The sequence below is a fragment of the Colobus angolensis genome, unplaced genomic scaffold (genome assembly GCF_000951035.1).
Source record: "Colobus angolensis palliatus isolate OR3802 unplaced genomic scaffold, Cang.pa_1.0 Scaffold113, whole genome shotgun sequence".
Taxonomy (NCBI): Eukaryota; Metazoa; Chordata; class Mammalia; order Primates; family Cercopithecidae; genus Colobus; species Colobus angolensis.
Genome location: NW_012112364.1, coordinates 5,956,581 through 5,974,700, shown reverse-complemented (window position 1 = coordinate 5,974,700; position 18,120 = coordinate 5,956,581). Strand labels below are relative to the sequence as shown.

Sequence of the window (18,120 nt, the reverse complement as noted above, 5' to 3'; positions counted from 1 at the left end):
TGCCTGGCCGGCTCCGCGCGGTCCTAAACGCGCTCGCGTTCTGGCTCCCTTTCCGCCCGGCTCGGGTGCAGCCTTCAGTGCTGCGGGGAGCACGGGGGCCGGGGGGGCGGCAGGCAGGGGCTGAAACACCTCTGGCCGCGTTTAGGGAATCCGGTTTTTCATTTCGGCCCAAGTCGAGCCCCTTCGCTTTCTCTTTGTGTGCGAGAGTGGGTCTGGCGGGGCTGTGACAGCCGCCGCCCCAGGCAGCGCGGTGGTTTGCGGTGTGGGAACGGCTGGAGGCGCGCGCAGCGGCAGGAGAGTTGGTGGCGGGGACAGAGGACGGGCTGGAGGTCGGACCCCTGAGCTCCCCTGTCACATTCCGTGTCCCTCCCCTTCTTCTGAAGCACGCAGCCGGGTTGTGGAGACTTGAAGGGCTCCGTGGTGCCCGGGAGGTGGGTCGGGGGCCCCTGGCCGGAGCCGCAGGGGAAGGAGTGGGGGTGGGGGGACAAAGGGCCGCGGAGGCGGGCGGAGGGGGCGGCGTGCTATTGTTAACCGCTTTCCGAGAGCAGAGCTCGCGAGCTCGCCGATCGCGATCTGGCTTTCCCGCGCCCCCGCCTGGGCTCCGGCTTCACAGCCCGGGGAGCCCGGGGTGCGCGCGGGAGCGCGGCGGGGGCGCACGGCTGCAGGGGCGCCGCGGCAGGCCTGAGCCGGTTTTATTGTGTGGATCAGCCGAGCCTGTCTTTCAGAGACCCTGTTAGAACTCCGGTGCAGCACGACTGGGCCCTGGTGTGCAGAGATTATGGGATGTTCCAGTTGGGGCTGCTCCACGCACCCCTTCCCTCCATGAGCTTTTTTTTTTTTTTTTTTTTTGATGCAGTCACCTTTAGAATAGGACGTTTGCCACACGCAATCGAGTCATTAGAAATCCCGTAACTCTGCCACGGGGGGAAAGCGCGGATGCAAGGGCGGGGGCCACGGGGGAGGGCAGGAGAGGCGCGTTCTAGGGTGAGCGGACGAGGACCGCGGCCGGCTACAGTGGCTCGATAGAAACCGTCAAACAAAAAGCTGGACCCCTCACCCCTAGAGGTCGGAGAAAGGTGTTGCCAAGGAAGTGGCATCTCCACTCCTCAGACACCGTCGGCGCTGTGTTGGTGGGGTGGATGTAGAGGCTGGGGGTAGGGAAGGGGGTAGTGTTGGATGAGAGCGGAGCGGAAGCCCCGGCCCAGGTTGGGGACTGGGGGCGCCGAGCCGCGAGCTAGCCCGTCGGCCTGGCGTCGGCCGAGGGGGAAGGGCGCCCTGGCGCTCCGCTGTGCCCCTCACCCTGGCTGGGATGGAGTTGAGTGGGTGGCTGTGCGCAGTGGGGGTGGGGAAGCAGGGTGAGGCAGGAGGGTTATTTAAGTCTTTCATGCGGTTGCAGTGAGAAGCAGGCCCCCGGGGTGACAGCAGTGCCGCGGTCTCCCGCTGCTGCCGCTGCGGCAGGTCCCAATATTAGCAACCTCCGCAGAGCGGTGGTGCGTGTGCCGGGAGCCTCCTACCCTCGCCTTCCCAGCCCCGCCCGGAACGAGGCCGCGGCGGCGCTAGGACCCCGTGGCGCGCGCGGGGAAGGCGGAGGGAGGGCACGGGCGCCGGGAGGGGGCGAGGGGGCTGCAGCGCCCCGGCTCTGGCACACCTGGCGCTCCCGCGCGCCGCCGCGGCCTCACCTTCGGCCCCCCTCCTCTTCTGGCAGCAGCCTCCCCTCCGCAGCCCGGCTCCCCTCTGGGGACTTCGTCCTCACACTCAGTTTCTCTAGAAAAGAGTAAACTGTAGGCGGGGGGCGGGGTGGGTTTACACCTTGATTAAAATAGAAGGTGCATTTTCTACCTGAAATGAAACAGCAGAAGGAAGCCTGCTGGAAAAAGGATTTTTGCCGCCCCCATGCAGCCGCAGGTGACTGCAGCTGCTGGCAAGCTTGGCAGTGACACAGCAGCGGCAGTGCAGAGGACTTGGGGGTGGGGGAGTCTTACTGTTCCAGCAGGAGCTGCGGAGGTGACAACTTAGGTGGGACCTTGAAGGAGCCCTTTGTGTGTGTGTGTTTTTTTTTTTTCCTCTGGGGTTGGTGGTGTGGAGATAAGATTGAACAAGGAGAAAAGGAACTCACAATTGTATCTCTGTGCAGTAGGCTGGGGAAGCGAGATGTCTTCTTTCATCTGTATATCTATATACCTTTATGTATATATAGCTCACTTTTAAAGCACTCCAGCCTTGCTAGATGGGCAAAAAAGTGAGCAGAAAATCATTTGGGGAAAAAGTAATGTAAAATGATGAAAACATGAACGCTGGGCCTGATATGCTATTTAGCTTGCTTGGGAAGCCTGAGTCTGTTCCCTTTTTGGCGGGGGTTAGGTAGCTCTGAAAGGCTGGTCTTCAGGTTCTCAGATGAGCACCCAAACTGTGGCTTCTATTCAAAGGGGGGTCAGGTGAAGGTTTTACTAGAGGGAAGAAATACGATAGTATAATTGTTTTTTTTAAACGGGTGTTTCAAACTTATTTCCTGGGTTTTGAACTTTAATTCTGTTCTATGTATCTGACTCGTCAATGTCTCAGGAAAACACTGGGTGTTTAAGGAGATGGTTTTAGGATTGCTTCAGGTTCTGGAAAAGTTGGTGGAGTTTTAACTCCCATTCGGTTAGTCATTTCCTATGTAAACTCTGAGATGTGCTCAAGTTGCTACAGATCCGAACTTACCCCGGTGCAGGATCTGAGATGGTTGATCTGGCAGCCCTGGTTGGAGCTTCTCTGGGTGAGCAGGAAGCTCTGCAGGGAACAGGCTTAATCATGAATGTTCTGCAGCCTCATGCCCTGCCCCTCTCGACAGTCTGCGTACATTTGCGTGGTCTGAAGAGTGCACTTCTGTCATGTGTCCGGGGCTCTTAGGTCAGAGGAACATGTGATGAGGGCCAGAGTGGAGCAGCTCTGACTGCCTTGCTCTCCCACTGCTGGCCTCGCATGGCCTTGGAGATGAGGCCCAGCACAGATGGGCTGTAGGGGGCGGTGCCAGCTTTTGATAATGGTCCATGTGAACAGAACTGGGGCAGCCCATCAGCTCTGGGGATAGTCACTAACAGTGAGTCTGGAGCAACTGGCAAGGTCCGGTGTGGTGATTTTCCTGAAATAGTCCAGGCATTGACCTGGTCTCTCATGGGCCATGGATGAGCTCACACCTCATCGAATCCAGTGGGGTCCCAATGAGCATGTCCTCATTTGGAACTGTTGGCTGCTGTGGAAGACAATAAAGAAATGACAGTAGTCACCGACCCTGTGCTTCCCATGTCACCCTATCACTACCCATTATTGTGGGCCTTCTGAGCTAAGGATGTCAAGGCTGTGTCTGCCCAAAATGAGGGACAGGCTGCCATGGTACACGTGTGTGCCATAGTTCTAATTTTAGGCACAATCTCATCATTCCCTCCCTCCCTCCTCCCCTCTTCCTTCCTTCTTTTCTTTGTCATTTTCTTTGTCATTCCTTCTTTCTCTTTCTCTCTCCTTGATCATTAAACATTCAGACGTCTCTGCACAGACTTCTGGCTGTTACTGATCCAGCCCCCCTGTGCTGCCCAGTCAGGTGAGCAGATAACCTGTGGAGCAGGTTGTACTCAGGGAGTGCAGTTGGAAGCACTTGCCTGGCACCAGCTCCACCCCAGAGAGATGAATGGACCTGGTTGAGGTTATAGAATTTATTGTGAACAAGAGGGTACCAGGAATGATGAGGTTTCTGGTCTGGTTGGGCTGGGATCCTGTTGCGAGGTTGCCACATCTTCCTGACCTTCCAACAGTGGAATTCTTTGCGTGGGGGAGAATGAGTGTGACCCCTACGTTCAGGTGGTCTACTTGTCCTTGCATCACTGAGGTGACCACATAAAAAGCTGGGCTATTCTTTTGAGGTCTCTATTTTTAAGAAACTGCAGAGAAATGGGTGGTGGTTTGAGGTGATGAAATCTTTTCCACCAGGGGTCACTAGGTAGTTCCTTCTCACTTGGATAGCTTTTTGGAGACTTATCTCAGGTATTTATTTTCTTGGGAAGCTTCTGACTTGCCTTCAGAAACCCAGATGAGCTGCCCATCTTTGGACTGCCCATACACTGAACAGTTCCCTGTCACTGCATTCGCCATACTCTTGTTATATTTATCTGTTTACGTGTCCTTCTTCCCAACAGATGGTGAGCAAAAATTTGAGGGTAATAGGACCTAGGCTATATCTGGTTCGTCTTTACATACTCAATAAATGGCATGGTGCTTGGCTTATCATAATCCCTCAATAATAGCTTCTTGAATGAAAAAATGAACGACTATGAATTACAGCTGTCTTGTCAATGCCAGAAAAAGAAACTAGATAGATATCTTACTATCTTCATTTCCAAATTATATAATGATAATACTTTCAGAACTCAACTATATGAAAATAGTACAGAAATCACAGAAACATTAAAAAAGGTAAAACCAAATGTAAGATGTGCATAATAGTTAAGGAAATAGGTTTTGGAGTCCAATTGCTTGGGGGCTAATTATTAACCTCCTTAAACCTCAATTTCCCCGTTTGTACACTGGGGATTAGAATATTGTAATGCCTAGAGTTGTTCTGAGGATTAAATGAGAGACCGCCTCTCATTCAGCATAGACTAAATGCTCGAGAATTTTCGCTATTACAGTTATCACTGCTGCTGTTATTTTTTTTTTCTTGATGTTCTGCAGACCAGCCAGGGAGATGGTTTTGTGAAATCACATACACCTTATTCTTTGTTGGACCTGATGAGTGACATTGGCTAATACTCATTATTAGTCCTCAGCTACTCCATGTGTGGAGAAAACAGAAAGATCATCACATGCCCCCTTAGAAGCTGCAAATATCTTTTAGTTTTATGATTAAAGCTTTCCTTATTGATCTGGTAAATTAAATCATTCAGACCTCAAAAGGGACCAGATATTTCTGCATTTCATCTTACGATGAAAATTGGACATTAACTCCTTACATTAATTTCAGGATATGTATGACCCACATTTTGGTGTGCTTTCAGGTAACTAAGAAGATATTCACATACCTGTGACTGCTAATAGTAATAAAATGCCACAATTTTAATTATTTTTGACTCAGAAGAATTAGAAGTAGTACAGTGAAATAAAATGCATCAAAAAGGGAGCGATTCATGAGAAATGAATCTCATGGAAATACTGCCTTATTTATATTCCCATTTGCTTTGTGAGTAGGGAAGGCTGGTAATAAACTGGCTTCTTTTGGATGTATCTTCCATCGTAGAGTCATAGATTATCAGATTCAAAACACGATTTGTAATTTCACTTTATTTTTTTATATACTATTTAACATCCTATTAAAATAATTAAATTTGAATCTTCAGATATTCTGTAAACTGTAAGCACAAGATAAATTTGTTACATTTTATCCTTATAAAAGAATTAGGAATACCCCTTTAGAAGAAATAGCTCTTCTTTTTACTTCACCTTGGAATAGTTTCCTCTTGAGTTAATCCTTTATTAGATTTATGCTGTTCATGTCTTCTTTTGATTGCAGCACCAGTGTATTTTGAGAGAGTTGCAAAATTAATTGTTGAAAATTCATGTAAGTGCTTTTTTATTAGTCACATGAGACTGACTATAGCACATTGTTACTGTAAGTTTTTTTCTGAACTCTTAAATGTAAGTAAAATTTTTAATATTTGAAAGTATTTTTAAGACAACTCAGTATTTGATATGCATTAATGTAAAATCTATATAAAATGTAGCACTTTAGTTTACAATAAAAAGGAAAAAATCGCTGAGTACAAATAATATTAGCAGTGTCCGGCTGGTCGTGGTGGCTCACACCTGTAATCCCAGCACTTTGGGAGGCGGAGGCAAGTGGATCACGAGGTCGGGAGATCAAGACCATCCTGGCTAACACAGTGAAACCCCATCTCTACTAAAAAATACACACACAAAAAAGAAAAAGCCAGGCGTGGTGGCTGTCGCCTGTACTCCCAGCTACTGGGGAGGCTGAGGCAGGAGAATGGTGTGAACCCAGGAGGCAGAGCTTGCAGTGAGCCGAGATTGTGCCACTGTACTCCAGCCTGGGCGACAGAGCGAGACTCCATCTCAAAAAAAAAAAAAAAAAAAAAAAAAAAAAAAAATAGCAGTGTGTCCTAAATATACTGTGGGCTAATCATCTTATAACCACAATATAGTTAGAGAAATTGAAGCTGCTGTTGTGTGGCCATAAAATTCTGGATTTATGCCCAGCTTAGGTGTTAGTCTTAGTGAGGTAAGCAAGGGGAAAGAAGGAAGTAAAAGAAGATCATTGTGTTGATTTGATTTTGGGATACAGCATTCCATGCCTACTTTAAATCAAGAGCAGTATTATCTCTTCAGAATATTATTATTTTAATTGCTTAACTCTCTGAGGTTTAGATAAACATAGCAGAAACCAATACTTTGTTTAAGCAAAAATATTTGGGATGTATTTGGGCAGTTTTAGTTTTCTAGATAGAGTTAAAAAAAAGCTACACAATACAGAGTTGGATAATTTTCTGTATAAACCAATCAAAGCTTTAGTTAGCACCTCATTCTCCTTGAGAGACAGACCATTCTCTAAACAGAATACTTTCTCTTTTTTTTGCTACTTAAACAGGTATTTATTTCTCCCAGTTCTAAAGGCTGGGAAGTCCAAGAGCAAGATACTCACACACAGATACTTAACTTCATGTTTATAAAGTGGAAGTAGATTGTCTTTTTTTAAAAAAAAGTATTCTGTTTAGTGAATGGTCTTACGTCTCTCAAAATAAGAGAGTCACAGATACTTAACTTCGTGTTTACAAAGTGGATGTAGATTGTCTTTCTCTTAAATTCTACTCTTTTAAGTTAATTAGATTATGTACACACTGGTTTTTCTGTCCTATTACTTCTTGGCATATCTATGCAGATACTAGCTTTTTAATTTTTAAAATGTTTTGTTTATTGCATAAGTCATGTTGGTAAGTATTTTTGTATCATTATAAGATAGAATTTAGTTGGAAATCAATTCTTTTACACAGTGATTTTAAAAGAGAAGACACTTCTTTAACTAGCGTGGGGTTATCCAAGTGGGGAGGTGGGCTCAGTGTCCTCTCCAAAACCCCAGGGACGCTGGGACTCTAAGGACATGCTCCGTGCTCTGACCTGTCCTCTGCCTTCTGCCCTTTGTTTACAGGCATTCTGGAATTTATCAGTATAGCGGTGGGCCTGGTCAGCATTCGAGGCGTGGACAGCGGACTCTACCTCGGGATGAATGAGAAGGGGGAGTTGTATGGATCAGTAAGTACTGGAGGGACTTCATCCAGCTTTATGCTCCATGTTTGATTTGAACAGCTGTCTTTTCTCTGGATTTAAAAGGGCCAGAAATGAAACTGAGTCTGTTTGGAAGGCAAGTGTAAGTTTTTACTTTTTGAGGAAAGCCATTTTATTTTTATTAATAGATAAACAGCTCTACATCTTCACTAGACCAAAGTTACTAAGAAAATGCTTTATTTATATGCCAAACCATCTTAATTATCAAGTAAATAAAAAAATTTACAAGTGTGAAAAATCCCATCTCCTTGTATTGAATGAGAGTTATTTTTGAAATGAATTGAAATGATCTCCTCCTAAGCTTTGCCAAGCATTGTAATTAAAACTAGAAATAGACCATGCAGTGAATCTAAACTCTCTCTGAGCTACATCCAAGATTTTCATTATGCAGAGAAGAAGGGAGATGGAAATTATTGTCAGATATTTTTTGTATATGAATAGGAATATTACAATATTGCAATTATTTGCAAATGTTATGAATTTCTTTTTTTCCCCACTCCCCATCCCCACTAGGTTGTAAGGTCCTCAGGGGAGACAGTGAAGAAGTATTTATTGTGCCCTGCCAGGTGCCAGGCAGGCACTGTTCTAGGTGCTGAGGTGTGAATGAGACAAAGTCTGCTCTTCCACTCTGTGGGGGGGGACTAACTTTCCATCATGGTACCGCTTTACACCTGTTAATGCAGTACCTAAAACACAGTGCATGGTACGCAGCAGGGACTTAATACATTTTTGCTTAATGTGTAAGTGTGAAGAATATATACTAACTTGGGTTTTCAACATTCAAACTTGTAATGAAATTAATTTTAGTGTTTCTCTCTTTCTCTTTTCTTTCTTTCCTTCCTTCTTTTCCTTTCCTTTTCCTTTTCCTTTTCCTTTCCTTTTGTTCTGAGATAGGGTATTGCTGTTGCCCAGGCTGGAGTGCAGTGGTGTAATCATTGCTCACCACAGCCTGGAACTCCTGGGCTCAGAAGATCCTCCTGCCTCAGCCTCCTGTGTAGCTGGGACTGTGGGTGTGCATCACCACATGTGGTTAACAAAAATTTTTTTTTTTGTAGAGACAAGGTCGTGCTATGTTGCTCAGGCTGGTCTTGAACTCCTGGCCTCAAGTGATCCTCTTGCCCTGGTCTCCCAAAGTAATTTATTATTGTAATTACTGGTCGTCAAATGAGAATTTAATCCATATTTTCTGAAATACGAGAACTTTAGTTTATAAAAAGTTGAAAATGAACAGAAGCTTAGAATGAGAAAAGTTTTGGAGTTCTCAATACACAGAAATGAAGGGCAAAAATGTTTCTAGATATAATTTTCTATCATTAGGCTTGTAAAAATATGTATATATAGATACACACATACATATGTATAAAATGCTAAAATGTATTTGTAAGTATAGGGTTGGCTTTAGCTTTTTAAACACAGTGGATCATTTAGGCAAAATTATGAACTCTATGAACTCCCTACACAACTTTTGTGAATACCTTTGAGTGTGAAGAAAGATGAGATACAAGATAAAGGAAACTTTTACGTTAACAAAATAGAAAATGATGTTCCTTTTTGTAACACCTTTAGTTTTTTTTTTTTCTTTCACTTTTAGGTATGTAATGTGGGTTTGAGTGGGTCACAGTTGAACTCAACAAAATGCTTTTTCTGTGTGTGTAAAAGAGAAGTTCTGACTTTTAGTGTGTAGATTTATCGCAGTGGCCTCCAAACTTCTTTGATCACGTATCCCCACCAAAAAAGATTTTTTTGAATATGCATCTCAACATATGCATTTCAAACAAATATACTTAATTTGAGTATGCATCTCAAATATGAAATTATTTTAAAATTGTGTATATCAAAGTATAGTTTATATATGTTATTTTATAAGCGATGACAGCAAAGAAGACAATTTTAAAGAACAGAATGAATGAGGAAACCTAAACAGGGGCCCTGCTATTCGTTCCCTGCTCCAAGGATCACCTTGCACACCCCTCTGAATTTTTCCCAGTCGAGAGCTGACCAGTCTTTCAGATGAAATCACCAGCATGATTCAGACTCCTGTGGTTTATTGGTTGACAAGGAAAGCATGTCTAATTTTGTGTTCAGCAAAGCTGCTGGTAGGACTGTTGCCCGGGCTGAGTCTCATCTCTCCTTCTGGGTGATTTAAATGGTTTCTTACTCATGCCTTCCTGCCTGGCACACCCCAGTTCCTAGCACAGTGCCTGGGGCAGCATGAAAGGGACACTGAGTGTAGACCCACGGAGTGCCAGTGACAATACTGCGGGAAACGGCAGCCAGGTAGACAGCTGGAGAGCACCATCTTTCCCCTTTTCTGGGAAGCCCAGCTGTCTTAGGTTTGCTATGGCCCCTGGCTGCCTCACCTTGGGCTTTTTGAGTACATACAGAGTGTGTGGGCAGAAGTAGACTTGTCACCAGTACTATACAGCCGCACAGCTTGCCGGCAGTCCAGTCATGGAGTCCCAGCCAGGCAAAGGGCAATGAAAGAAAGGGTAAAATGACTCTTCTTCCGTGTGTGCTTGAGAAGCGCACACCTTCTCACGTGAAGAGTGCCCAGGCATGGAAACTGCTCCGAGGAAAGGTGGCTGCGAGAGACACTTTTTCCGTATTATGCTTTCCTTGGGGAAACATCTTCAGCTGCTTCCCTGCATCGCTAGTCTTCTGTCTCCAATCCATTCTCCACACTGATGCCAGAAGGACCTTCAAAACCCAGACAGCAGTGTCAGTTGTGCACAGAGATCCCTTCACATACTTGCTTTTGAAGGATACTGCCCACATTCTTTCATGTGGCATCCAATGCTTAGGATGAACCGCTGCTTGGATCTGCTTTGCCGGGAGCACCCCGTGCGCCTCTTTCCCTGTGTAACTGGAGTCCGTCTGTTTGCTGTTTTCCAAACACATCATGCAGTCTGATTTATACTTGTGGTCCAGTGAATTTCTCTCTCAGATATAAGCTCTTGCCTTCTCCACCTGAAGCAGCAGACTCTATTTAAGGTTCAATGGAAATATTACTTCTTCTGCAAAACCTTCATTACACCCCCAATTCTAATCCTATTTATTCTAGTTAGCATTTCTTGTGTTTTCCTTTGGGCCCTAGGAATGCTTTGTTGCTGTTATTACATAAGTCACAGTACAGTTTACAGTGTGGTCAATTGTGTTTCTCTGTTCCCTAATGTGTCTAAAGGCCATGGACCACATTCTTTTCTTTCTTTTTTTTTTTTTTAAGGTTTCCTAACACACAGCAATGGCTCTTGTACATAGTAGGTGCTCGATGAACGCTCATTGGGTTGAACTGAATTAAAAATTATGATTATTTCTGTCCCTCACTGGGTGCACAGATGTGGCCTTGCAGTATCTCCCTTGTATAGTTACCGTGTATTTAGGTCTCCAGTTGAAGGAGGAATCACCCTCTTCCATTTCTATGCATAATTGGCCTGCGTCTGCCTGTGTTGTCTCTGGTGTGTGTGGCCCGAGGGGGGTGAGGCTGAGGCTGGAGGAAAGATAGTGTCAAGAGCGTGGTTAACTCTCCTTCTGTATCTGCTACGAAGTAGGCATCAGGCCCTCTTTCTCCTCTTCTGTAAGATGAAGAGCTCGAGTTAGACGTCTGGAATGTCTCTTCCCAGTCTGGACGGATCCCAGGAATTCTGTAGTTTGAATTTCTCAGGCTTCTTTCTCAAGTCTTCTCTGTCTGACCCGTGATGTTCTCTGTGCACACAAAATGTTTGTGCAGTGAGACCTTTTTGCCTCTTTTGTAAGCAGCTGGGAGGGAGGCTTCTGGGCGGGAGGTTATTTCCCTTTGGTCTGTTCCTCCTGCAGGTGAGGGGGAGGGTGAGAGTGAAAGTCTTGTTCCTCAGGGGCTGGAATCTCATATTTCCCATTGGGTTTGTGGTTATCCTGCCTCGTGTGGCAGTGAGAATGAGGAGTGACTAAAATACCTCATTTTCATTGTGATGAGATTGAGAGAAGGAAAGAAACGAGCAATGGTTGTGTTACTAAATACACTTAACATTTGGAGCCTCCAGAAATCTATCTCTGTGAAGTTGCATGAAGCTCAGTAAACTAAATTGGAGATTTTATTTTATTTTTCCCTAAACAGTTAGAAACTGATCTCATTATGAAAGAAGGTAAATAGGAGATTTGGGGAAATCACTTTTATAAAGTAAATGTGTAAATGTGAAATTCATTTAAAGTATATTTTCCTATTTAGGGATTAATTTTCTCTTTTCATCTATGTAGTTTTTGTTTGCTTGTTTTTGTCTCCAGGTTTACCTTGAGAGTCGATCTAAAAGGTCAGAGGTAAATGGGCTAATACCTCTTCAGAAAAATATACAGGATTCTGATATCCTATTAGAATGTGGAAATAAGAAAAACTATATTTCTAATGGGTATAATGATTTGATTAGAAGGAGAACATGAATAATTTTAACATGAGGATGGTGTTTGATTATTGTATGCATGTGATAATTTGTCCATGTATCCATTCATGTATTATGTTTATGTATCTCACATTTATAGCTGTGATTCCTCCAGCACTGTGATGAGTGCAAAACAATGAAACAGGTAGCTATACTTGTAAATAATTCAGGGCAGCGCGCAATTTACCATAGTAGAGGAATGGACAGATGTTTGGATCCCAGAGGAGCGTGTAAATAACTGCTTGGGGAGGTTGAGCAGCAGCATTGAAAATGGGTCTTGAGGGATAAATAGGAGCCTCAGAAAAGGAAGGGCAGGCAGGTTAGGTCACATGACCCTTCAAATCTGACAATTAAAATATGCTGCCAGGTTGAAATTTCGAGAGGATATTAGATTACACACACACACAACACACTTGGCCAGGGGATTAGATATTCATTGACATTGGTCACTTTTGTTCTTATCAGAAAGATTAGCGGCATGGCTCTGATAGTTACTTTTAGAGTCTTCATCTAAACTGTTTGAGTATTATAAAAATACTTTTAAAAAGTTTTTTTTTTATTTTGTGAGATGGAGTCTCACTCTGTCGCCCAGGTTGGAGTGTAGTGGCATGATTTCAGCTCACTGCAATCTCTGCCTCCTGGGTGCAAGAGGTCCTCCTGCCTTAGCCTCCTGAGTAGCTGGAATTACGGTACGCGGCACCACCACGCCTGGCTAATTTTTGTATTTTTAGTAGAGACGGGGTTTCACCATGTTGACCGGGCTGATCTTGAACCCCTGACATCAAGTGATCTGCCTGCCTCACCCTTCCAAAGTGTTGGGATTACAGGCATGAACCACCATGCCCAGTTTTCAAGATACTTTAAAACATCAAGAATAATTGACCATAATAAATGCCTCCTTAAAAAAGAATGGCATGAAAAAATTAATCTCCTTCAAGAAGCTTGCATTTAACAAAAGGAATTGACCTTTTCATTAAAAAAGATAGCTGGCACAGGTACTGGCATTGCAAGGATGTTGGAACATATGGCATGGAGTCTGGAAAAGTGACACTGGAGGATGGGCAGAGATGGGGGGAGGTACCAACATTTCTGGTTTGTATCCCTTTGTAGCACTTAACATTATTTTGCCCAGAATTGTAATTCCTGCTGGCTTCTTTGTTAGATGAAGTTTTTTGGAGTCAGAGTCTTTGGCTTTGTAATTTTTCTGTTTCTTGAAGGCCAGGCAGGGCAATTTATGTGCAGTTGGCACGTGGTAAATGTTTGTTGACCCAGTTATTCACTCCGTCAGGAACACGCACATGCGCTGTCTACTGTACATGGGCATGAAATAGTGATAGCACTGATGCGGGGTTATGAACTTGCAGAGCCCAGGTGTTTCCACCGGAATCAGTCAGCTACCGAAACTGAAAATGAGAGAGGTTAAGTGACTTGCTCAAAGGCCCAACACTTGTAGATGCAGAGCGAGGAGCAGCCTCAGGCTGACTGCCTCAGACCGGTGCTTTGCGGCCGTTCCTAGCCTCATCCTGACAGGTGCTTCTTAAAGCCGCTGTTTCCTGGTGGTTTTGGTTATGTTTCCAAGGACACAACAGGGCCTTGGTTTATATGGCTCCGTGTAATCAGTAACCAAGGTGCGAGGGGTTTCAACTCTGTTTCCAAAGCACAGAAGGTGTCTTTTAGTAAATACCTCATTTGGGGCCGTTGTTTCTGCTGTGCAGACGTATATGAGTCAAAGGAGTTTCTTGCTTGGTGTTCCGTATTGTGGGGTAGGTGGGAGGAACCCTGTAGGGTCCCTCTGTCCCGGAATTGAGGGACATATCCACGTCTTTAAAAGGAGACAGTGAAGTATATCTCATATCCTTATAATCCTATGTTGACTTAGATTATTTTTGTCATGTTATTTGAATATGTGCACACATGAAACTGGATAACTAGATGGGAATTCCTTATGCCTCTTTGAAAACTGTAATTCAAAACATTTATGTGCCAAAATTCAAGCTGAACGGCAAGATCAGTAAAATGCACACTGACACAGTGGATTTCACATGGAGGAAGATGCTCCCTGACTGAGACGAAGATGCTGCCTCACTGTAAATCCAGCCTTGGCGCTCGGTGCAGCTTCCTGTGAACTCAGGGCGCCGGTCTGCAGAGCACCTCAGGATGGCTTGTTCCCCTGCCCCACTTCTTCCTGTGTGAGTTCCCGGGACAACAAATGATCTCATCTGATCTTCACGTATCTCAGACACACCACCAATGTACGCAGTGTACCTTTTCTTCTTCCTGTTGGTGCTGATGGCGAAAGTATTGTAGCACTGTGTACCACGGGCAGCCATTTTAAACCCCAGTCCATTCTTGGGGGGCAGTTATGTAGTTGTGGGATGGTCATCGGTGGGCTCCTGGATACCCTTAAAACAATTCTAGTACTTTTTCATTGACATGGAAAGGCCACGTGAAAACATTCTTGGAGAGAACTTGTGGCCCCGCAGATGACACCCTTTGCCTGCTAGGTATCTGCGGTGCCAGTGTTGAAGAACACTGCTTAGGCATGAAGCTCTGGGCAGGGTCAGAGTTGGGGACGGAGGCCAACCCGTGCCATTGGTCAGAGACCCCCTCGTCTCCGTCAGCGGCTCTGCAGGAGCAGTTTGGAGCCACTTTTGAACAAGGAGAAGAACCTTATGTGTTCGTGGAACAGGAGACCACACCACATGGCAAGGACCACTCAGCTTCTGATTTGTCACTTAGCGGTTCAGTTCCGATTGCTTTGATGGGAGACGTTCAGACACGTCCTGTACAAAGAATGCAGGTCACATAAAGGAGATGAATAGGTTCATTTCCTTAGTCACCTGCCTGCTAACAGGCATGTTCTGGAGATGGGTGGCTTTCAGCAGATACTTCGAATTATTGAGCATTGCCTTTTGCTGCGTTTCATCTGTGCATGAGCAGTTTTCAAAGAATTGAATAATAATTCTCAGATGCTACGGAGGGCAGCTTCTGCTGTATGACTGAGTCCATATATCGTCCTGGTGTTAGAGATGAGGAGGTGAGATTTTAGTGGCTTAATGACTTGTTGAAAGTCACATAGATGATGACAAGTCAGGATTTGAATGTAGGTAAATTAGTAAATCTTGTCTGATACATACGCATGTTAAGCGTGGCCATGCATTTTTGTGAATAAAAATATATTTACTAGAATTAATCACATGAATATTTTAAACTGGAATTAACCGTATGGTGGAATAGGGTTTTAACATTTCTTACACAGATGTGATTTTGGAGGATTTTTTTTTTTTTTTCCAGTAGCCTAGTTTTAACTTAGTGGTTCATTTGTTTCCTTAGCATCTGTATTCCTGGCCATTAGTTAGTGGACAATCATCTTTTTTTTTTTTTTTTTTTTAGTGGTTCATTTGTTTCCTTAGCATCTGTATTCCTGGCCATTAGTTAGTGGACAATCATCTTTTTTTTTTTTTTTTTTTGAGATGGAGTCTCGCTCTGTCGCCCAGGCTGGAGTGCAGTGGCGCGATCTCGGCTCACTGCAAGCTCCGCCTCCCGGGTTCACGCCATTCTCCTGCCTCAGCCTCCCAAGTAGCTGGGACTACAGGCGCCCGCCACCTCGCCCGGCTAATTTTTTTTTTATTTTTTAGTAGAGACGGGGTTTCACCGTGTAGACCAGGATGGTCTCGATCTCCTGACCTCGTGATCCGCCCGTCTCAGCCTCCCAAAGTGCTGGGATTACAGGCTTGAGCCACCGCGCCCGGCCCAATCATCTTTTAAAATAATGTATCTATTTGATTTTAGTTATGGTGTTGAGCATGGTAGCTACATTTACTAATTGTCTAAGGCATACTGAGGACATCCCAAGCTCGTATAGGACACAGGTCTGGAGATTTTCCAGGTTTGGGGAAGGATTGTTTTAAATTCTTAGTTGCTCAGCAGAGGCATTTCCTGTCTGGGATGGGAATTTGGAGGAACATTGCTGTGGGTCCTCAGGAACATGCTCGGGAATCCCGGAGCAGAGTTTTCCTGAGGACCAGGTGCAGCTTTCGTACATGAGCCCAGTGCCCCTCTTTCCCACCTCTTCCCTGCTTCACACTGCTGCATTTTCTGAAGTCCCTCTGCCTCTGTCCCTGCCAGAGAAGCCGATAACCTGAGAGAGTAGTTTTGGGAAGCCCTGAGTCAGATGCCTATTAAAGCTGCCCTGTTTGGTAAAGCAGAGCTCTGTAAAGGCAGGGACTTGGTGACTGTGGTTCCCGTGATCCTGCCAGCACTTAAAATCGAGTCTTGCATGCACTTGGCACCTAATGAATATTGCATAAATGAATGTATTGTCAGTGGGATCCCAAATCACCTTTTTATATTTTTTTTCCCTACAAAAAATGGACTAGGCAGACCCTAGTTGATAAAGTACTTGATTCGTGAATAGGTATTTGAGAGCTGGAGGAGTTGACATGTAGGCCTGTGGTTCCTGATTTTGAGTATAAGGTTCCTTTTCTGATAAAAAGTATTAGGGAGCCCCACATGCTAGTAATTGCACTTCTAAGTGTCTTATGATTGAAAGAATGTATTATGACGGCAACTCCTCTGAATTCATGAACACTTTCAAATGAATTCCTCACTGAGCAGTCTGTGTGAGGGTCTTCCGTGTCTGTGGCTTGCTGACAGTGCTGACTCCTGCTTCCCCTCATCCTGAGCCTTGAGGCACACTGGAGAAGTCTGATCAGGTTGTAAGTTAGGGTCTGCAAGGATAACCAGGTGACAGTAGCTTCAAGGACAACAGAGGCACAAGCTCAGTGTCTCCAAGATCTTCCTGCTTCTTCCACCTCCTGGCCTCCTAAATCCTGGCACTCCCTCCTCTCACCTCTCCCACATCACTCCTGTTTTCAGAATAGATTGTTCATCGCATGGAACCCTGGAGAACCCCCCAACCAGAGCCTCAGTGTCATGGACAGTTCCTGAATTGAAGAGCTTCCTGCTTCTCTCCAGGGCAGCGCAGTCTCCCTGTGTTCCTTGAGTTAATACTGTTGCACAGCCTGATGCAGAATAGGGCTCAAATTGGAAGCGCTGTCTAATCAGTCACTCATTGGCACTCGCTCACACACGCACTCCTCCATCCACACATACATGCTTACATGCTCATGTGCACATTCACTCTTCTGTTCACACACGTACTCCCATGCTTACTCACTCACGTGCTCACACTCACACATTTCACAGTTCACTCACACACACTGACTTGCTCACTCTTCCATTCACAGGCATACGTGCTTACACATTCACACACTCGCTCACACCCACTCACACACTAGCATTCACCTACAACACACACACCCTCATACTCAGGGACTACCTCACAACCCCTTCTTTTTTGTTCTTTCCCAAAATCAATAAGTCTTATTGATTACCTACTAATAATGCATGCTGAGTGCTTTGGTAGGTGCTGGAAATACGTTGATCCTCATTGTTCACAGATTCTGGTTTTTTTGAATTCGCCTACTTACTAAAACTTGCTTGTAACCCCCAAATCAATATTTGTCTGACTTTCATGGTTATTTATGGACATGGGCAAAAAATGTGAGTGGCATCCACGCACACGCTCCCAGCTGAGGTTGAAGAAGACACTGTTCTGCTTGTCTCAGCTCTGCTGGAAGCAAGGGTCCTTTTCGGGATCTGTTTAGTGCCATGTGTCACGTTTTGTGCCTTTTATTGGTGATTTTGCTGTAGAAAACATTCTTAGTGTGGTGCTGAAGTGCGGTCGAGTGTTGCTAAGTGCAAGAAGGCTGTGATGCGGCTTAAGGAGCAAATATGTGTGTTAGAGAAGCCATTGGTTGTGAGTTTGATGTTAATTAATCAGCAACAGATATTAAATGAGGTATCGTTCAACAGAAACACACATCAAACAAGGTTATTATCTGTTGGCTGACAAAAATGTTATGACCAGAGGCTCACGGGAACCCAACTTTGTATTTCCCCCAGGAGCAGTGGTTCAGTATTGTAGGAGAGTTTATAGAACTTAACTACCTCAAGTAAGGAGAATCAGCTGTACCTACAAATGCAAATGTACTTCCTCGTGTGGGTGATCTTAGAACTTATTCAGGAAGAACTTGCCACTTCGTTGAGGGAGTCAGACATGTAAACCAAGAATTATAATTTGGTGTGATGAATGTTAGAATTACAAACAGAAGGGGCTTGGAGAGCTTGCAGGAGGGAGCTTCATTCTCGGAGTAGGAGAGAATGTCAGGATTATTCACAGAGGAGATGGAGACAAACAGGCAGGTGTTCTCAGTAGAGAAAGCTTTTCAGCCAAGAAGGCACCTTTGCTACAGGGTTTAGAAACATGGAGGCTTCTGGATGTCCCCGGATTCTGTGCTCTTTCCTCTGTCCCTGC

The 18,120-nt window shown here is 44.9% G+C and overlaps 1 protein-coding gene across 1 annotated transcript in view; it reads left to right on the top strand.

Annotated features, from left to right (window-relative positions):
* FGF9 (fibroblast growth factor 9) overlaps positions 1 to 18,120 on the top strand; it is a 33,918-nt gene that overhangs the window by 2,810 nt on the left and 12,988 nt on the right. Inside the window, exon 2 of the mRNA XM_011958894.1 lies at positions 7,193 to 7,296. Coding sequence (XP_011814284.1) covers positions 7,193 to 7,296 — 104 coding nt within the window. The remainder of the gene's footprint in view (positions 1 to 7,192; positions 7,297 to 18,120) is intronic.